Raw genomic sequence first — 15,240 nt, forward strand, 5'->3', positions numbered from 1 at the left:
GCACGTCCCTGAGCTTCTAGGGCAGCCAGTTGGAGGTGCCACGTGGCATTTCTGTGTGTCACCACCATGGCCCAGGAGCAGAGGTTGTCACTCCCACTTAGGCGCGACTGCACTCCTTGTCACTGGTTATCGGAAAATGTGCCTTCATTTTCAGAATAGTGGTGTGTGCGTTTCTGATTATGTAGCAAACCCTTTGATATTTGACTTAGATACTAAAAACATTTGAGTGTGGAGGTTTTGCACTCGTAGATACATTTAAAAGCATGGAATTGGTAATTTAACTACAAGTTTTCTATAACATACACCTCGTTAATAATGCATTTCTGTGAAAGGCTCTTTTCCAGTGTAGATGAACCATGGGTCAAGGGTGGAGAGAAACAACTGTTCTCTAAATAGTCTGATGTTAACTGACTGTCAATGTGAGTCTGTGGGCAATAAAGAATATTGTGAAAAGTCTCTCATTTGGATGGTGGATCTTGTATTGCCTCATGAAGGAGAGGAGGAGAGTTGGAAGCCTTTCCATAGAAAGCAGATATTCTCAATTATTCCCCAAGAGACCTCTTAAAATACAATCACAGCAGAGTCCTGGTGGGGACACCAAAGGTGTGGGATGGAAATGGCAGTTTGACAAAAGCCTTCCTGATGGGATTTAGGTAAACTTCTGCCCACTTGGCCTTGGGCAGTATCAAAGGGGGCAGTTGGTTGTGGTCTTTATTACATAATGGTACCACACTCTGCAGCTTGCGCATGTATCAGTGGCAGACATTTGAAATCCAAGTGCTCTGTAACACAGAAATGATGAATTTCTGTGTACACCCACAGTTCCTTTTGGGGGCAGATTGCTTCAGGAATGTCACTACCAACTGGTGATGCCAAACACTGGCTCCTTTCTGTGTAAAAATGCAGGGTGGAGAGGTAAAAACTTACCATCTGTGATGGAGAAAGCTAGAGAAAGGGCTGGTTTATCAAGTCTCTCCTGTTGCCTCCATTGCACCAAATGGAGCAGAACCCATAGTCCCATCTCTTTTGGCTGCACTTTGGCTGCCGTGACTCTTAAAATTTCTCCCCATTGAAAGCGTAGTCTATTAACCTCCTTCCCTATTGACCTACCAAAATTGGTGGAAAGTAAAAGTGTTAATTGCTCAGTCATATCTGACTCTTTGAAACCCCATGGACTATAACCTGCCAGGCTCCCCTGTCCATGGAATTCTCCAGCAAGAATACTGGAGTGGGTTGCCATTCTCTTCTCCAGGGAATCTTCCTGACCCAGGGATTGAACCTGGGTCTCCTGCATTGCAGGTGGATTCTTTACCATCTGAGCCACTTCCCACAAGCAGAGCTGGTATTTTCGGAACCTTTGGTGTATTGGGTGCTATTCCACCAATTTTAGCACCCAATACACCGAAGTTTCCTAAAATACCAGTTCTTCTATTGGGAAGTATAGGGGAAATGCAACTAGGGTTCTCAGAGTGGTTTAATTCCTGGAGGAACAGCTAGCAGCAGGAGAGAGTTCATGATGTCACTCTGCATATCATCAGGGGTGGCCTTAGAGTACACAGCTCCCCACATGGACTCCCAACAACCAGTTTATACAAAGGCTTTCAATTTTATTTTATTTTATTTTTAACAAACATACATGGGACTCGATAAAGGCTACTAACTGAATGAGCTCTAACAGACAGGTTCTCTCTGGCTTTGACACACTCAACTTCTAGATGATCAGCTAGCTAGTTAGGATTGTACACTTGATACTTTTTGTTGTCGTTCAGTCACTCAATCGTGTCCAGCTCTTTGCTGCCTCATGGACTGTAGCCCACAAGGCTCCTCTGTCCATGGGATTTCCCAGGCAAGATTATGGGAGTGGGTTGCCATTTCCTTCTCCAACACTTGGTACTAAATTTGATTATTATTACTTTTTGCATATATCAAATAGACACAATGTCTGTTTTGGGGTATTTTTCATTCAAATTGATTGAAAGTGTTGTGCTACCTCAAAAAAAGTTGAGGTTATGGTGCAGTGTTATATTTTTAGTGCCAGAGAGCTGGAGCCCCCAAGCAACTCAGAACTAATATGTAAAGTTCTTAAGTCATTTCTCCACTGAAGACAAAATGCAATACTCAATATTCTGGCTCTTGGAGGCAATTTTGTTGTTATTTTCTTAACTCAGTATCTTAATGCTTAACTTTTCTATAAATGTTCTTGGTTTTCTCAGGCTGTTTGACAAGAGAATAAGCTCCTTTTCAGTGATGTAATGAAAACAACTAAAATGCCACTGATGAGCATGTCCTTGCAAATAGGATTTATCTCCATCAGCAACAAAAATTAAGAAAGATGTTGGGTGGTATATGGTCACCCAGGACCCATGAAAATGTTCCTTTATAAAGAGGAGCTGGCACGAGATAACAAAGAGGAATCACTTTTTCTCTGAAAAGTTACTCATGTATTAAGACTACTCTTTTAGTCTTTACTCAGGCAAAATTCCCACTGAACCTAAAAACTTCAGGGGTTCTGAAGTGAGGCTTACGCAGATAAGAATCCTTTTGAAGGTTCCTTTTTATCTTTTTAAAAAACGAAGGACTCAGTACATCAACTATATACTTATGACAACTCTGCAAATTTGTATATTTTTCATCCATTTGTACTTCATGAAGAATCCTTGGGGATGACTGTGTACAAAAATGCCTTCTACATAATTCCTTCTAAAGGTAAAGAGTGGTACAGGGTCAACCTGTGTTAAAATGAAAGATTACAGTATTACTACATCTTTTTGAAGAAAGCACAAACTGCCAGATCACAATTAAACTGCTCTAATGGTCGCGGTCAGGGTCAGCTTTCAGGAATCCACAAGGCTGTTGACGGCCCCAGCTGCTCAGCCGTAACAGCACAGGGGGGTTACTAACTTGGTGCTTTTCTGATCCGGATTCTAACTCAACACAGGATCACAGTGCTGTCCTGTAAGCATCTTCAAATTCAACGGAAACTCCCCATTACGTTGGAAAGGTGAAATGGGCCAGGGGTCTGTCCTCTGCTTCTCCCTCTTGGATTCTTTTCTTGATTGGTGTGGGGCACAGGCTCCTGGAATACCTTGGCTGGCTTTTCTAGGATTTGGAGAAACCCCAAACAACCGGGTAATTTGGCTAATTTGACTTTTGGATGAGCTTAAGACTCCTCAGGGAGAAATGACGGAAGACAAGCAGGGGTCCCCTTGGGGGACGTACATCCACAGAACTCACTTGTTCTCTCCTGGATCCTCCAGATGCTGTCAAGGGCATCTCAGGACAGTTGGGGGTCAGATGCATACATCTGAGACCAGCCTCGGACAAGCCCTTTTAGAGGGGTTGCGCTTTCAAAATCTGCTTAACATGACACTTTGTGTCAGTCAGAGGAGACTGGGACTGACCTGTTCACCTAGTTCTCAGTCACATCCTCATACTTGGGGGTTCAGCCAGAACTTACTTGTACTCCCTGTTACATAACGACACCATGTACTGCAGCTGACATGTACCAGTGGCAGACATGTGAAACGCAAGTGCTCTGTAACAGAAATGATGACTATAGCATCCTTCTGTGCACAGTCGATGTAGTGTACAGTCACAGAACATCATCCTGGGATGAAGAGGTTCCTGGGAAACACATTGCACAGTGTGTGTGGTCCGACACCTTCCCTCTCCAGACAGAGGCCAGAGGGGAGGGAGGATTCAGGAGAAGTCGGCTGCTGACATCAGCAGCTTGGTACATTTGGAAGACCCTAGAGCCTAAATGGACAAGGCATGGTGTCTGCATTGAAATGCATCAGCAATTCCTTGAGTCCCCTCCTTAAGAGACATCCACACCAGTCCAGGCTGTTGGCAGAACAGCTTTCTCGAGTCCCAGATCTGGAAATACCCCCATGGGTGAGGCATGCAATCCAGAAGAACGTGGCTGCAGGGTTGGCTGCCGCTCTTCCTGTGGCGATGCAAGGACCCCAGGTTCCTTGAGGCCTGCACTCTCACTTGTAGATGACTCCATTCTGCAGGGTTTTGTTTCTGTCGGTGATGCAGGGTGAGGCGGCCGTTTGTGGGAGGTCTTCCTTGCTTTTGGGGGAGGGGCTGCTGTTGTTGCTGCCGCTGGATTTGCTTCTGCTTGGGTCGAGAGCGGGCTGGATGGGTAAAGAGTGGGCTCCCCGGCCCCTGACCAGGCAGGTGCAGACAAGTCGGAAGAAGGCCCGCCGCATCTCCTTGCTGGCCAGCGTGTAGATGATGGGGTTCATGGCGGAGTTGAGCACAGCCAGCACGATGAACCACTGGGCCTTGAACAGGACAGCACACTCCTTGACCTTGCAGGCCACGTCCACAAGGAAAAGGATGAAGAGGGGGGACCAGCAGGCGATGAACACGCTCACCACGATCACCACGGTCCGCAGCAGGGCCATGGACCGCTCTGAGTTGTGCGGGCTGGCCACCCTGCGGCTGCTGGACTTCACCAGGAAGTAGATGCGTGCGTACAGGATCACGATGGTCACCAGGATGGCCATGAAGATGCTGATGCAGAATGCGATGTACTTCTTGGAGTAGAGGGGCAGGATGGTGGAGCAGTCGGGGAGGTTGTGCAGGCAGTTCCAGCCCAGGATGGGTAAGGCGCCCAGTGAGAATGCGATGAGCCAGCACATCCCGATCAGAAGAAACACGCGGTGCTTCTTGTTGGCATCGTACGGCCTCATTTTGATCATGGTCAAGTGTCTCTCGATAGCAATGGCCAGCAGGCTGCAGGTGGACGCCCCAAGGGCCACAAACATGCTGCCTTCCCGTAGGAACCAGACCGTCAGGGAGAGGCTCAGTGTCCTCTTGCCCGACATCAGAATGTTGACCTTGTACGCAATGCCAGCCAGCAGGTCGCAGAGGGCCAGGTTACCAATGAAAAAGTACATGCGGTTGTGGAATTTATTGTTTTTCCAGATGGCAATCAAGACCATCAGGTTCTCCAAAACAATGAAGCTGCAGATGATCAAGAACAGCACGGTGGTGAGTGTGCTGCCCTCGGGGGCGTCCTTCAGCCTGCCTTCCAGCTTGCCCACGTAGCTGTAATGTTCGTGCAGGGTTTCGTTGGAGGTGTAAGGTCTGGGGCGTGGCGTGAGAATCATCGCCATCGCTTGGAACTCACAATCAGTTAGCTCCTGAATCCACCAGAGGGCGCCCTGAGAACGTCCATTTCCAGGGAAAACACTGCTTTCTGCTTAGGCTGCAACAGGGATCCAGGCGAAACACCGGCTAGGGTGTTGAGGATAGGCTCCTATGAAAAGACAAAAGGAGAGAGAGCCCAGTGATAAAGTAACAGCACCTAAAAACAACAGCAGCAACAGAGTTGGAGAAAGGCACTAAAAATGCTGAAGCATTTGGGTGGCTGGTCCATAAGGGCCCAAAGAGGGCCTTTAACCCAGGCCAACTTCCTATGTGACTATGGAGCCCAGAAGAAGCAATTCTGTGTCTACAGTTGCCAAGGAGGGAAATTCTGTCATTGGGCACTGCCACCATTCAATCATGTAATCCAAACACACGGATTTAAACCCAAAGAACACTTCCACCTGGAAATCTCAAGGCACTTAAAACGCTAACCAGTTCATACTCATCTACTGTGCATGCATGCATGCTAAGTCACTTCAATCATGTCCAACTCTGTGTGACCCTATGGACTCTAGCCTGCCAGGCCCCTCTGTCCACGGGATTCTCCAGGCAAGAATACTGGAGTGGGTTGCCATGCCCTCCTCCAGGGAATCTTTCCAGTCCAGGAATCGAACCTGCATCTCTGTGTCTCCTGCATGGGCAAGTGGATTCTTTACCACTAGCACCACCTGAGCAGCCCCATCTCCTGCCCAGGAGCTGGTAAACCCTTATTCCCAGTTACTGAGAGAGAAACAGAGATTATGTCAGGCCCAAAAAATAGGATGGAATTCAGAATAAGGCCCACTGATTTCTGAAACCTCCTTGGTGGGCTTTGGAGCAATGTTGTAGGAAGTAGTCACACTTCCCTGGAATCCCTGGGACCAAGGCCAAGACCAGAAATCAAATCTAGATGGCCCCCAGGTCTGCCCCACAGAGAGCTCAGAGACAAACCATCTGGTCACCAAAGGAAGAACAGCACAGCCCACACATGGCCCACAGGGCCACTCCCTGAGCGAGCAGCTAATCGTGGAGCCAGGGGAAGAAAGAATATAAACCTGTAAAAGTGGAATCAACTGCTACTGAGACTAAAGGAAGAAGAGCAAGGACAAACAAGTGGATTTTTGAGTTTGGCTTAAAATTCAGAGTTTAGATACAACTGTCGAAACCGCCAAAACTCAACCGGTGTGTGTGATGGAAAGAAACAACCAACCTGGGAGCACTGGTGACGGTGGGGCAGAGAGCCCAAGAGCCAGGCTTCCAACGGCCCTCCGCCCTCCAGACCTCTATGCACCCCCCAGCCCTACGTGGCTTTATCCAAAGGCTTCTTGTGATGTCCAAGGCAGAGCAGACCCAAGTACCAAGGTAGAAATGGTTTTTGCTAAATGCACTGATTCTAAATCAAAATTATTTGAATATTTAAATACATAATTAAACTCAAACAAGGTCAATTTACATCAGCCTACTGTGTGGATCCGCTGAAGTTTTTCAACTTTTATAAGTCGCAGCCCTCAGTTTGGCTTGGTGGCACATGGACCACTCTCCAGAGAAATGGGGCTCTGCATTTTGGGGTGCAGTGGAATCTGAAGGCCTGGTACAACTGCTGAGCTCATTCCAGAGAAGGCCTCAGTGGCAGGGGGACCCTGGGGCTCAGCCTGGGTAGCTGCTCTGTGAGTGGGAAGCAGAGGAGGCTCCAGACAGAGCTTCCTGACCAAGGGCCCTCCAGGTGGATGCTCTCCTGCCACTTGGGTGCTGGTTCCAGGGCCCTGAGGATGTTGTCAAGCCTCCACTCCCTTAATCTGGGTGAGACTGGTTTTCTGACATGGGGCAACAATGATCCCACTGCTTCTTTGCAGAGATTTCTTCTGTGTCCTGGAGGTTTGTTTGTGGCTTATTGTGGAAACCACATGAGCCCCTGGTGTCTCAGTGCAGTTTGAGGTCACGGAGGGCTGGGAGTCAGCTTTACCACCAAATGTTGGGGCCTGCCAAGGTCTCCACATCGCTGATGAGCCTCGGAGGCAGCATCCAACCCTGGGGCTGTCTCCCCTCACCCAGGGGCACTGTGAGGCCTCATGCAGGAGGCAGACTCCCCAGCCAGCTCTGGTCCCCCCTGCTTGGTCTGTGATAAGGGGCCTGGTCTCCCAGAGACAGAAGCAGGGATGGTGGGAGTCAGCTCGTGGGCCACTCCCCCCCACCAGCTTACCTCTTTTCCATTTTTATTTAAATCATGCCCATCCTTAAGGCTCCAGGTCAACTTCTACCAGCTCTATAGCGTTTCTGGAATCATCCTGCCCCAGCACACCACTTTTTAAAACAAACTGCAAAGTGTTTTTTAAGGATAGAGACAGGAGCAGCAGCTGACACTCTCGGAGCACTTTCCTGGAGCCCCTTATTTCATCCTCTCCATCTCCTCTCACACCACCACGTACATTAACGGTGCCCAGTAAATGCATGTGCCCCTCGTTGCTGTTCATCTAAGTGCTCTCGTCTGTGGGCGCTGAATGGAGTCTCTGTGCTCCCACTTTGCTGACCCTTCCTGGCTGTTGTAGGAAACCAGGCACAGGAGAACCTAGTCGCCTGGTTATCTTTCCAACACCTCCCACCCCAGAGCACAACCCTGAGAGAGTGCTTGGCATTCCCGCATGGATACCCTGTCACGGCACCACGTGTGTCCTTGTTCACAGAAAAGGCATGACCCAAAGGTAGGGCAGAGGAACACACGGGCTGCTCCAGTGAGAGTCACAAAGCGGCAGCATCCTGAGAGGGGCTGTTTTTCCTTTGGTGGCAGTGGGGTCATATAGCTGGCCGGAGGGCCCTCCAACACTCCCTTGTCCCCACGCTCGCCCTTGCCCCCACCACTCCAGGCCACCGGCTGCCATGTCCAGGTGGCCGCCCCTCCATCCCAGGACCTGATACTGGTGAGCATAACGTGAGGAGTTAGGATGGTGACTTAGCACCAGAAGACCCTGAATGATAAAAATATACAAACATTACAGAAAAGGAGAACAATGGGAATTGTATCATAATTCCCCCTCACAGTGGGGCGAAACAGCTCCAGGAAACTGCATCTGAAAGCCTTTTGAAAACAGGTATGTCCAAAGTTTCTCTCCTGTGCCCTAGTTTGCCTGAGATAACTCCATGGCCTTAAATACCTCATGGCCTCCTCGAGACAGTCTGTGCCCCTCTGACTGTGCTCTACAGTACAGACAGCAGGGCTGCGAGTCCCTTTAAAATTGCTGGATGTGGACTTCTCTTGGGAATAAAGGGCGGAGGAAGTACACGGCAGGCTCCACAGACTCACATTCATTTTTTTCCCCTTCAATATGTAGAGTTTTGATAAACTTGAGTAGAAGGTATGAAAGGAAACAACAAAAATGAATACCCAGCAAGAAAATAACCAAAATAACAATACTTTAAGATGTGCCAGAAACCCATCAAAACCATGAATCCTGAGGGTGAACACATCTTCCCATTAATGCTCGATTAATGATTTCCCTTAATTAAATATGTATCACTCAAGGAGCATATTTTCTCAGAACATTTTTTGTTATAAAATACCAATCTCCACACTTTGCGTAACTGGAAGATACCCATCTCTCTTTGGAACCCAAAAGCTTATTTTCTTTAGATTAACAATATTAAAAAGCTGATCCCATCTGAGAGTTTTGTGCCAGGCCAAAGATAAGATTGATTTTGGATAGATCTGAATGCCACTACGCATGGCCAAAACCGTCTCATGGGCGAATTCCTGCCTCCATCCGGAGGGACGCAACACAGACTCCAAGTCTGCGGGGAGAACGCTCTGTCCCCTCCCTGGTCCCCGAATCTTTGAGAGTCAGCTGGCTCTGCTCATGGAGAGGTGGGCATCGGCCCTCTGTGGCTCACCCACCCTGCTGCTGCCAGTCACTGCAGGAGTGCTGGGCACTGCGGGCACCAGGGCCCCTGGGAGACCCAACCTTTCCTATCCCTCATGGCCTCTTCTAGTCACTAACCACTAGAATGGAGCACTCTCTGGACTTCTTATCCCTTAGAGTAATTTAGCCTGTGTCTGACCCTCACATAAATGGAGTCATGAAGCTGTGCCTGGCATCTTCTTCTCAATGTGATGTTCCTGTGAGCTTCCTGCTCAAGGTGAGTCATGCAGAGAGATGCGGGTAACTCCTTCCCATTGCTCCCGCTGGGTGGACGGATACATTCTGGGCTGTGGACGTGGAGTGGCTTCCCTGTGCCGTTGTCCTCAGCAGTGCTGTTAGGATGAGTTGAGGATGTCCCCCACGGCCTGTGTCCCAAGGGGTACCGTGGACTTCCTACTGCTGATGCCTAGGCTGGATTTTGATGGAGGGTCCCCACAGAGGCTTACGGGTCTCAGCCAGTGGTCCTGAGAACTGTCTTTGTGGGTAGCTGGAGAAGTCCCCAGCGAGGGTGAGAGTTACACGTTACAAATGCTCACACTTTATTTTAAAAGATAAGTGTCCGGGGCTGGTAGTGACCTGACCAGTATCTGCCTTTCCATTGTAAAAACTGGATCACTGCTTAATTTCCACCTGAATACTGAAAAATACAGCCTAATGCTGAAAATGTCGCTGGGTGCCAGCTAGTCATGTACATATTCAGAAAACCTGGCCAGTTATAGAAGACATGTGGGTGCTCCTGCTCATGCGCAGTGGCCTTCCAACAAACCCAGATTCCGACAGAACTGTGCCTGAGAGCTGGCCTTACTTATATCCGTAAGCAGAGCTCTCCTCCCAAACTGTGCTCAGGTCATCCAGACCCCCGCAGACTTCTCCCTTCACCCACTCTGAGTGAGGATTTGACTGCCTGCATCTCACTGTGAAGGTAAAGATAGTACACTGCCCACTCCTGGGCTTGCCTTCCATCTATTCAGCAAAGATCTGCTACCTGAGTTTTCACTCCATCCTCATTCAGGTGGGGTCTTCGAGTCTACCTCAAGGCATTCCAACACCAAGGCTTTTCTTTCTGCAGAGAAGGAATATGACACCTTCTAGAAGGTGGTTCATAGGGGTGTCACCCCATCCCCCTCCCTCCATTCCAAGGAAGAGCATCTGTTGGGGGAGGGGGAGGGAGCCAGGCAGGGCCCAATGGATTCCAGATGTGTTTTCCATGCTGGAGAGTCACTTTCTCTACTCACATCACTTTGAAAAATAAACAAACTATAAAAAGAAGGAAAAGGGAAAAAAAAACAGAGGAAAATATTTCACCAGTCTGGGGTCTGTCTCTTTCTCTTTGTAATGGCCAAAAAAAAAAAAAAAAAGGCACAATAAGATTGTGAGACATTGATTTCTCCTGGTAAGATGCAAGGCATTATATTTTTAAAATGCTATATTCTCCCATTTCATCCCATAAACTGAATTAAAACACAAAGCATTTGTCCACAAGTAAAATTTCTTGGAAAGCAAGATATTTTTCCCCCCACTTAGAAGAATTTAGAAAGGAAATAATGAGTTGGCCGTTTCATGGCCCCAACAAAATTCCTTTGCTAATGAGTATTTCCCGTCACTCAGGGGTTTCTTAGGTGACCTCACTCTGCTCTCAGAGATGGTTCATGACAAGAGGTGTTACATACTCAGCCTTGCATGCCTGCATGTTGCTCTGGACCTATTAGTGGAGCGCCTGGTGAGAAAGGCTGTTACAGATGAACCACATCAGGATTCTACATCTTCCCCTTTCTTCTCCAGATTGCGGAAGCAAGTTTGTCCCTGGTCGGATTTCCTACTTTTATGCAGCTTCTCCAAAGGTTATTCTCTCAGCAAACAAGGCTCAGATGCTAACAGAGATCTGACAGCAGTCCAAGGAGTCCCATGTATGCAGGTTGTGCCCACAATCAAGTCCAGCTTGAACATCTGCCCCTCTGCATATTCTCCTGGGCATCCAGGCTCATCAGTCTGAGGGCAAATGCTTTTGATGCAAGAGGTCTTTATCTTCATTGCTTTTCTGCCAGGTTTCTCAAACTTTCTCTTCTCTGTTTTTTCTAAGGAAGGGTACAGGACTGAATTTCTACCAAGGCTGTCACAGCACGAATCAAAGTGTGTGGAAATGAGTTCCTCTAGGCATACGAAAATGAGAGGTGTTCTGGGCAGGAAGTGGTAACCGCGGGGCTCCCTTCATCTGTTCCCACAACAGCACTCTTGCTCGGTGGCCTGGCATGCGCACTGCGCACTGTGCCTTGCAGGCGCCATGTCTGAGCCCACCACAGCATCTGCTTCCAAATGGACACAGCGGGAAACTGAACCTGTGGCACAGTTTGGAAGAGGCTGCGCTGGGCTGGATGCCCATGTCATAGGATTCTAGTGCACCACATTAGGGATAAGCTCTTCCAGAAGCTGTTGCACTTCCATGTGTTCCTTACCTATCTAGAGACATGGGTGTCACCAGCATACTTGGGACCGAACTACTTTTAGCTACTATGCTAGCAAAATGCTGGAATGCTGAATCTGGGGGCTTGACTGAAACATATGGAAAACTTTGACCCCAAGGAAATGGAGCAGCATCTTCAAGGCCAAAGAGCCTAAAAATGACTCAGGATTCCCACTCCAGCTTATGGTTCCAACCAGATGTTAGAACCACCTGATCAGTTCCACACTGTCCTCTGAACAACCTTGTCACTGATTTACCTGACTGGCTATCCCCTGCCCTCTCACAGATGCCACTGTGATTCCTCAAAAACAGAATAAAAATGAAACAAAAGGTAACTTTATGCCTGGTAACTATAACAACAAGTTAAAAAGTATTATTAACTAAAGCTAGACAGGATTCCACTAAGTCTAGCATATCCTCTCCAAAAGCTCATGGAATATCTCTTTTTCATTTATTTATTTTTTAACTGGAGGATAATTGCTTTACAATATTGTGCTGGTTTCTGCCATACATCAACAAGAATCAGCCATAGGTGTACATATGTGCCCTCCCTCTTGAAGCTCCCTCCCACCTCCCACCCCATTCCACCCCTCTAGGTTGTCACAGAACACCTGATTTGAGTTCCCTGCTTCAAACAGCAAATCTTCACTGGTTATTTAATTTTACATATGGTAATGTGTATATTTCAATGCGCTTAAGGTAATTAACCAATTTTACAGAAAACATATGGCAAGGGAATAATACAAAATGGCTCGAAAACTGATAAGAAAGGAATCACGAAACCAAATGTGAGGAAACAGAAAGCCTTGTATAGCCCGGGGGCAGCTCAGTCTCGGCTAACTGGCCAACACAGTAGATTGCCCAAGGCTGCCATGCCAGCTGTATCAGCCCCAGAGTCATAGTCCCAAGTCCTGGCAGAGAAAAAGGGTTTCTCCAGTTGGGCAACAACAAATGTTTCAAGATTATTTTATGCTCAAATTCCCATGTCTTTGTAACAAAAATATATGCATAGACAGTAGGTCTTGAAACATTTTTAGGGAGTTGAAGAGATACCATGGAATCAAATTAGTGTCATCATTTCCTGGTAAAGGAAAATCAGTCCCTAAATTTTGAGACATAAAGTCATTAGGCCAAATCATAAGGTAGGCCTTGTACAGGAAATGGTAGCTTCAGTATCCACATATGGTAGAAAATTAGGAGAGTCATGCATTTTAATGGAATTCACAAATATAAAGAGGAAAGCAGCATTTTCAGAGATGAATATTGGTCGAGGAATCATTGCATCTGTATCTTAAGGGCTGATTTTGCGTTTTGGATCCTTGGTGTCAGGAGACTAGAGCGCCTAGACTAGCAGGCCCAAAGTGAAAGTTTTCTGACTGAGAAAACCCAATGTGTGGTTCACCTATGGTAATAACAGTATTCAAACTGGCACTGAGCTCTGCATCAGTGAGTCCACAACTCTTTGAGCACCACATACACACACCACCCCCCCCGCCGCCCCAGAACCACCACCATCCTCATTAGTCATATACCCACAGATCCTAATCCTGCCCTTGTACTTTCTAGGAATTAAGTTTTTCTTAACCATGCTTGTACGATTTTCATCAATGAAGAAAGGAATGTTGTAAAGATAAATCATGAAGACATAATTCTTTGGGGCTTCCCTGATGGCTCAGATGGAAAAGAATCCGCCTGCAATGGGGGTTTGGATCCCGGAGAAGGGGATGGCTATCCACTCCAGTATTTTTACCTGGAGGATTCTATGGACAGAGGAGCCTGGTGGGCTACAGCCCACGGGGTTGTGAAGAAGCAGACAGGACTGAGTGACTAACACTTTACTTTCAAGATTCTGTACAATGTCTGCAACTTCTAACTCCAGACTTTAAAAAGATGCCTAATTCTGGAAGTACCCAGAGCTCCAGAAGAGCCAGACTCATTCATGCTCTTCATCTTCAAAGTAAAGCATGTTTCCTTTAAAAATCCAACAAGAAGTCCCTCTCTTACATCTAAATATAAATACACCACAAAGAAATATGTCCTTGGCAGTGTCCAACGTCAGGAAGAGAGAAAGTAAGGAGAAGGAGGAGAGAACAATTTGGAGACTATGGTGGGGGCAGGGGGTTAAAAGTGGCAAAGTTAGCACTTTCCTGCAATTGGCTCGAAGAAGGACCAGTCCTGTCGCTTCCCCGGATTTATCCCAGATATGAGTATAACTTACTGATCTTCCCTGGGAACCTCATTACTTCATCATAGAACTTTTGTCTTCCAGACTCCTCTTCCCGCCCCCCCAACCCCGCCCCCCGCCCGGTTCCCACAGCACTGACTGCCTTGTTTGAGAAATAGAAGGAAAACTGGAACTTTGTGGCCAAGAAAATAAAATAGAACGATTTCCCCAAGGGAACAAGAACACACACTTCCAGAGCCCCCAGGTCCGCATTCCAGGCCGTATAAACTTAATTATCCCAGGAAAAGGACCCATGGCGTGTCTCTGTGAAGAGTCACTTCTCTTTCATTCGGCGTTTAAATGCTCTAACTGTAGTTTAAAAAGGAACCATCCCCACTTCCCCTGCCCGGGTTCAGTCACCAGAATGGACGACCTGGTGGGAATGGGCGATGCTGATGTGGTGTGCTCGCCCGCCCAGGTGAACGTCGCGATGGGCTGGATGGCCTGGAAGACGGGCTGGAAATCCGTAAGAAAAGCGGACCCGGCTGCTCCCACCCAGCCCGGGGGCCCGCCGGCTCACCTCCATCCGAGAAGGGCGCTCGGACCCTCGGCATCTTGGCACCCCTTCCTCCCCTCCCAGTGCCGGGGCGCCGGGATAGACTTGGCGCTCGGGGCTGGGGACACTGCCCGGGCCGCAGAGTCTCGCTCGGGTTCCTGCGGCCACCGCGCTGAGCGTCGGGTTCCTGTCGCGTGTCTCCCAGACCGGCTTCCTCAGCCTCTGCCCCCGCCGGCCCCGGCGCAAACTTTTCCAGCTAACCTCGGGGGCTGGGCCCCGCCTCCCTGCCCTGCCGTCCAGCCCTCATCTGCCCGCGTCCTTACTCCCGCCCCCGCAATACCCCTCCTACCCGGACCTCCTTCCGCACCTCCCGGCTCCCCGCCCCATCTCCCGGCCCCGCTGCATCTCCCCCGCTCCCTGCGGCTCTCCCACAGCATCTTTTCCCCCCGGCACCTTGAGTCCCCACCTTCCGGCTTCCCGCGCTCCGCACCGTCCTTGGCTCCTCCCCCATCTCCCCGCCCTCTGGCCTCACCTCGTCACTTCTCGGTCCCCACCACGTTTGTACTTCTTCCCTCAGCGTTGAGCCCCTATATCCCCATCCCTTCTCCCCTCCCCGCAGCCCCAGCATCCCACTTTCTCGCTCCCGGCTGCCGCTCTCGCTCCTCAACCCCTTTATCCTCCTCCCCGACTGCCACCCCTGGAGTGTCCCCGCCTTTCGTGTCCGCCCCCGCAGTCGAGCCTCTGGCGGGCCCCTGACATTCTCCTGTCGCCCCCGCCTCCCTCGGCAGTCCCCCTGAGCTTGGCTCGCCCCTCCGCCTCTGTCCCAGAACTGCCCTTCAGATCCTCCGCCCCGCCGAGTAGTTCAAGGCTGCTGACCCCTGCCCAGCACCCAGCGGGGAAGGTCCAAACCGGATCGGGACTAGGCGTGGACCGGGTGCATTGAGGGCGAGGGTCTGCCAATTATTGCTGTTAGTTTCATCATCATCATCTTTGTCGCGATCACGATCAT

The 15,240-nt window shown here is 49.0% G+C and overlaps 1 protein-coding gene across 3 annotated transcripts; it reads right to left on the minus strand.

The window, feature by feature from the left end:
* Positions 1–1,586: 1,586 nt before the first annotated feature.
* On the minus strand, positions 1,587–14,894 carry S1PR3 (sphingosine-1-phosphate receptor 3). 3 transcript variants are annotated; one of them, XM_027550380.1, is made up of 2 exons: positions 14,764–14,894; positions 1,587–5,269 (listed from the first exon to the last, which is right to left on the minus strand). In XM_027550380.1, the coding sequence occupies exon 2, from the start codon at positions 5,124–5,126 to the stop codon at positions 3,990–3,992; it is 1,137 nt and encodes a 378-aa protein (XP_027406181.1). In that variant the 5' UTR covers positions 5,127–5,269; positions 14,764–14,894; the 3' UTR covers positions 1,587–3,989. The 3 variants fall into 3 exon arrangements, with proteins under 3 accessions (XP_027406181.1, XP_027406180.1, XP_027406182.1); XM_027550379.1 differs by lacking the exon at positions 14,764–14,894 and adding an exon at positions 14,256–14,691; XM_027550381.1 differs by lacking the exon at positions 14,764–14,894 and adding an exon at positions 10,036–10,245.
* Positions 14,895–15,240: the final 346 nt, after the last annotated feature.

Source organism: Bos indicus x Bos taurus, chromosome 8, assembly GCF_003369695.1.
Source record: "Bos indicus x Bos taurus breed Angus x Brahman F1 hybrid chromosome 8, Bos_hybrid_MaternalHap_v2.0, whole genome shotgun sequence".
NCBI lineage: Eukaryota > Metazoa > Chordata > Mammalia > Artiodactyla > Bovidae > Bos > Bos indicus x Bos taurus.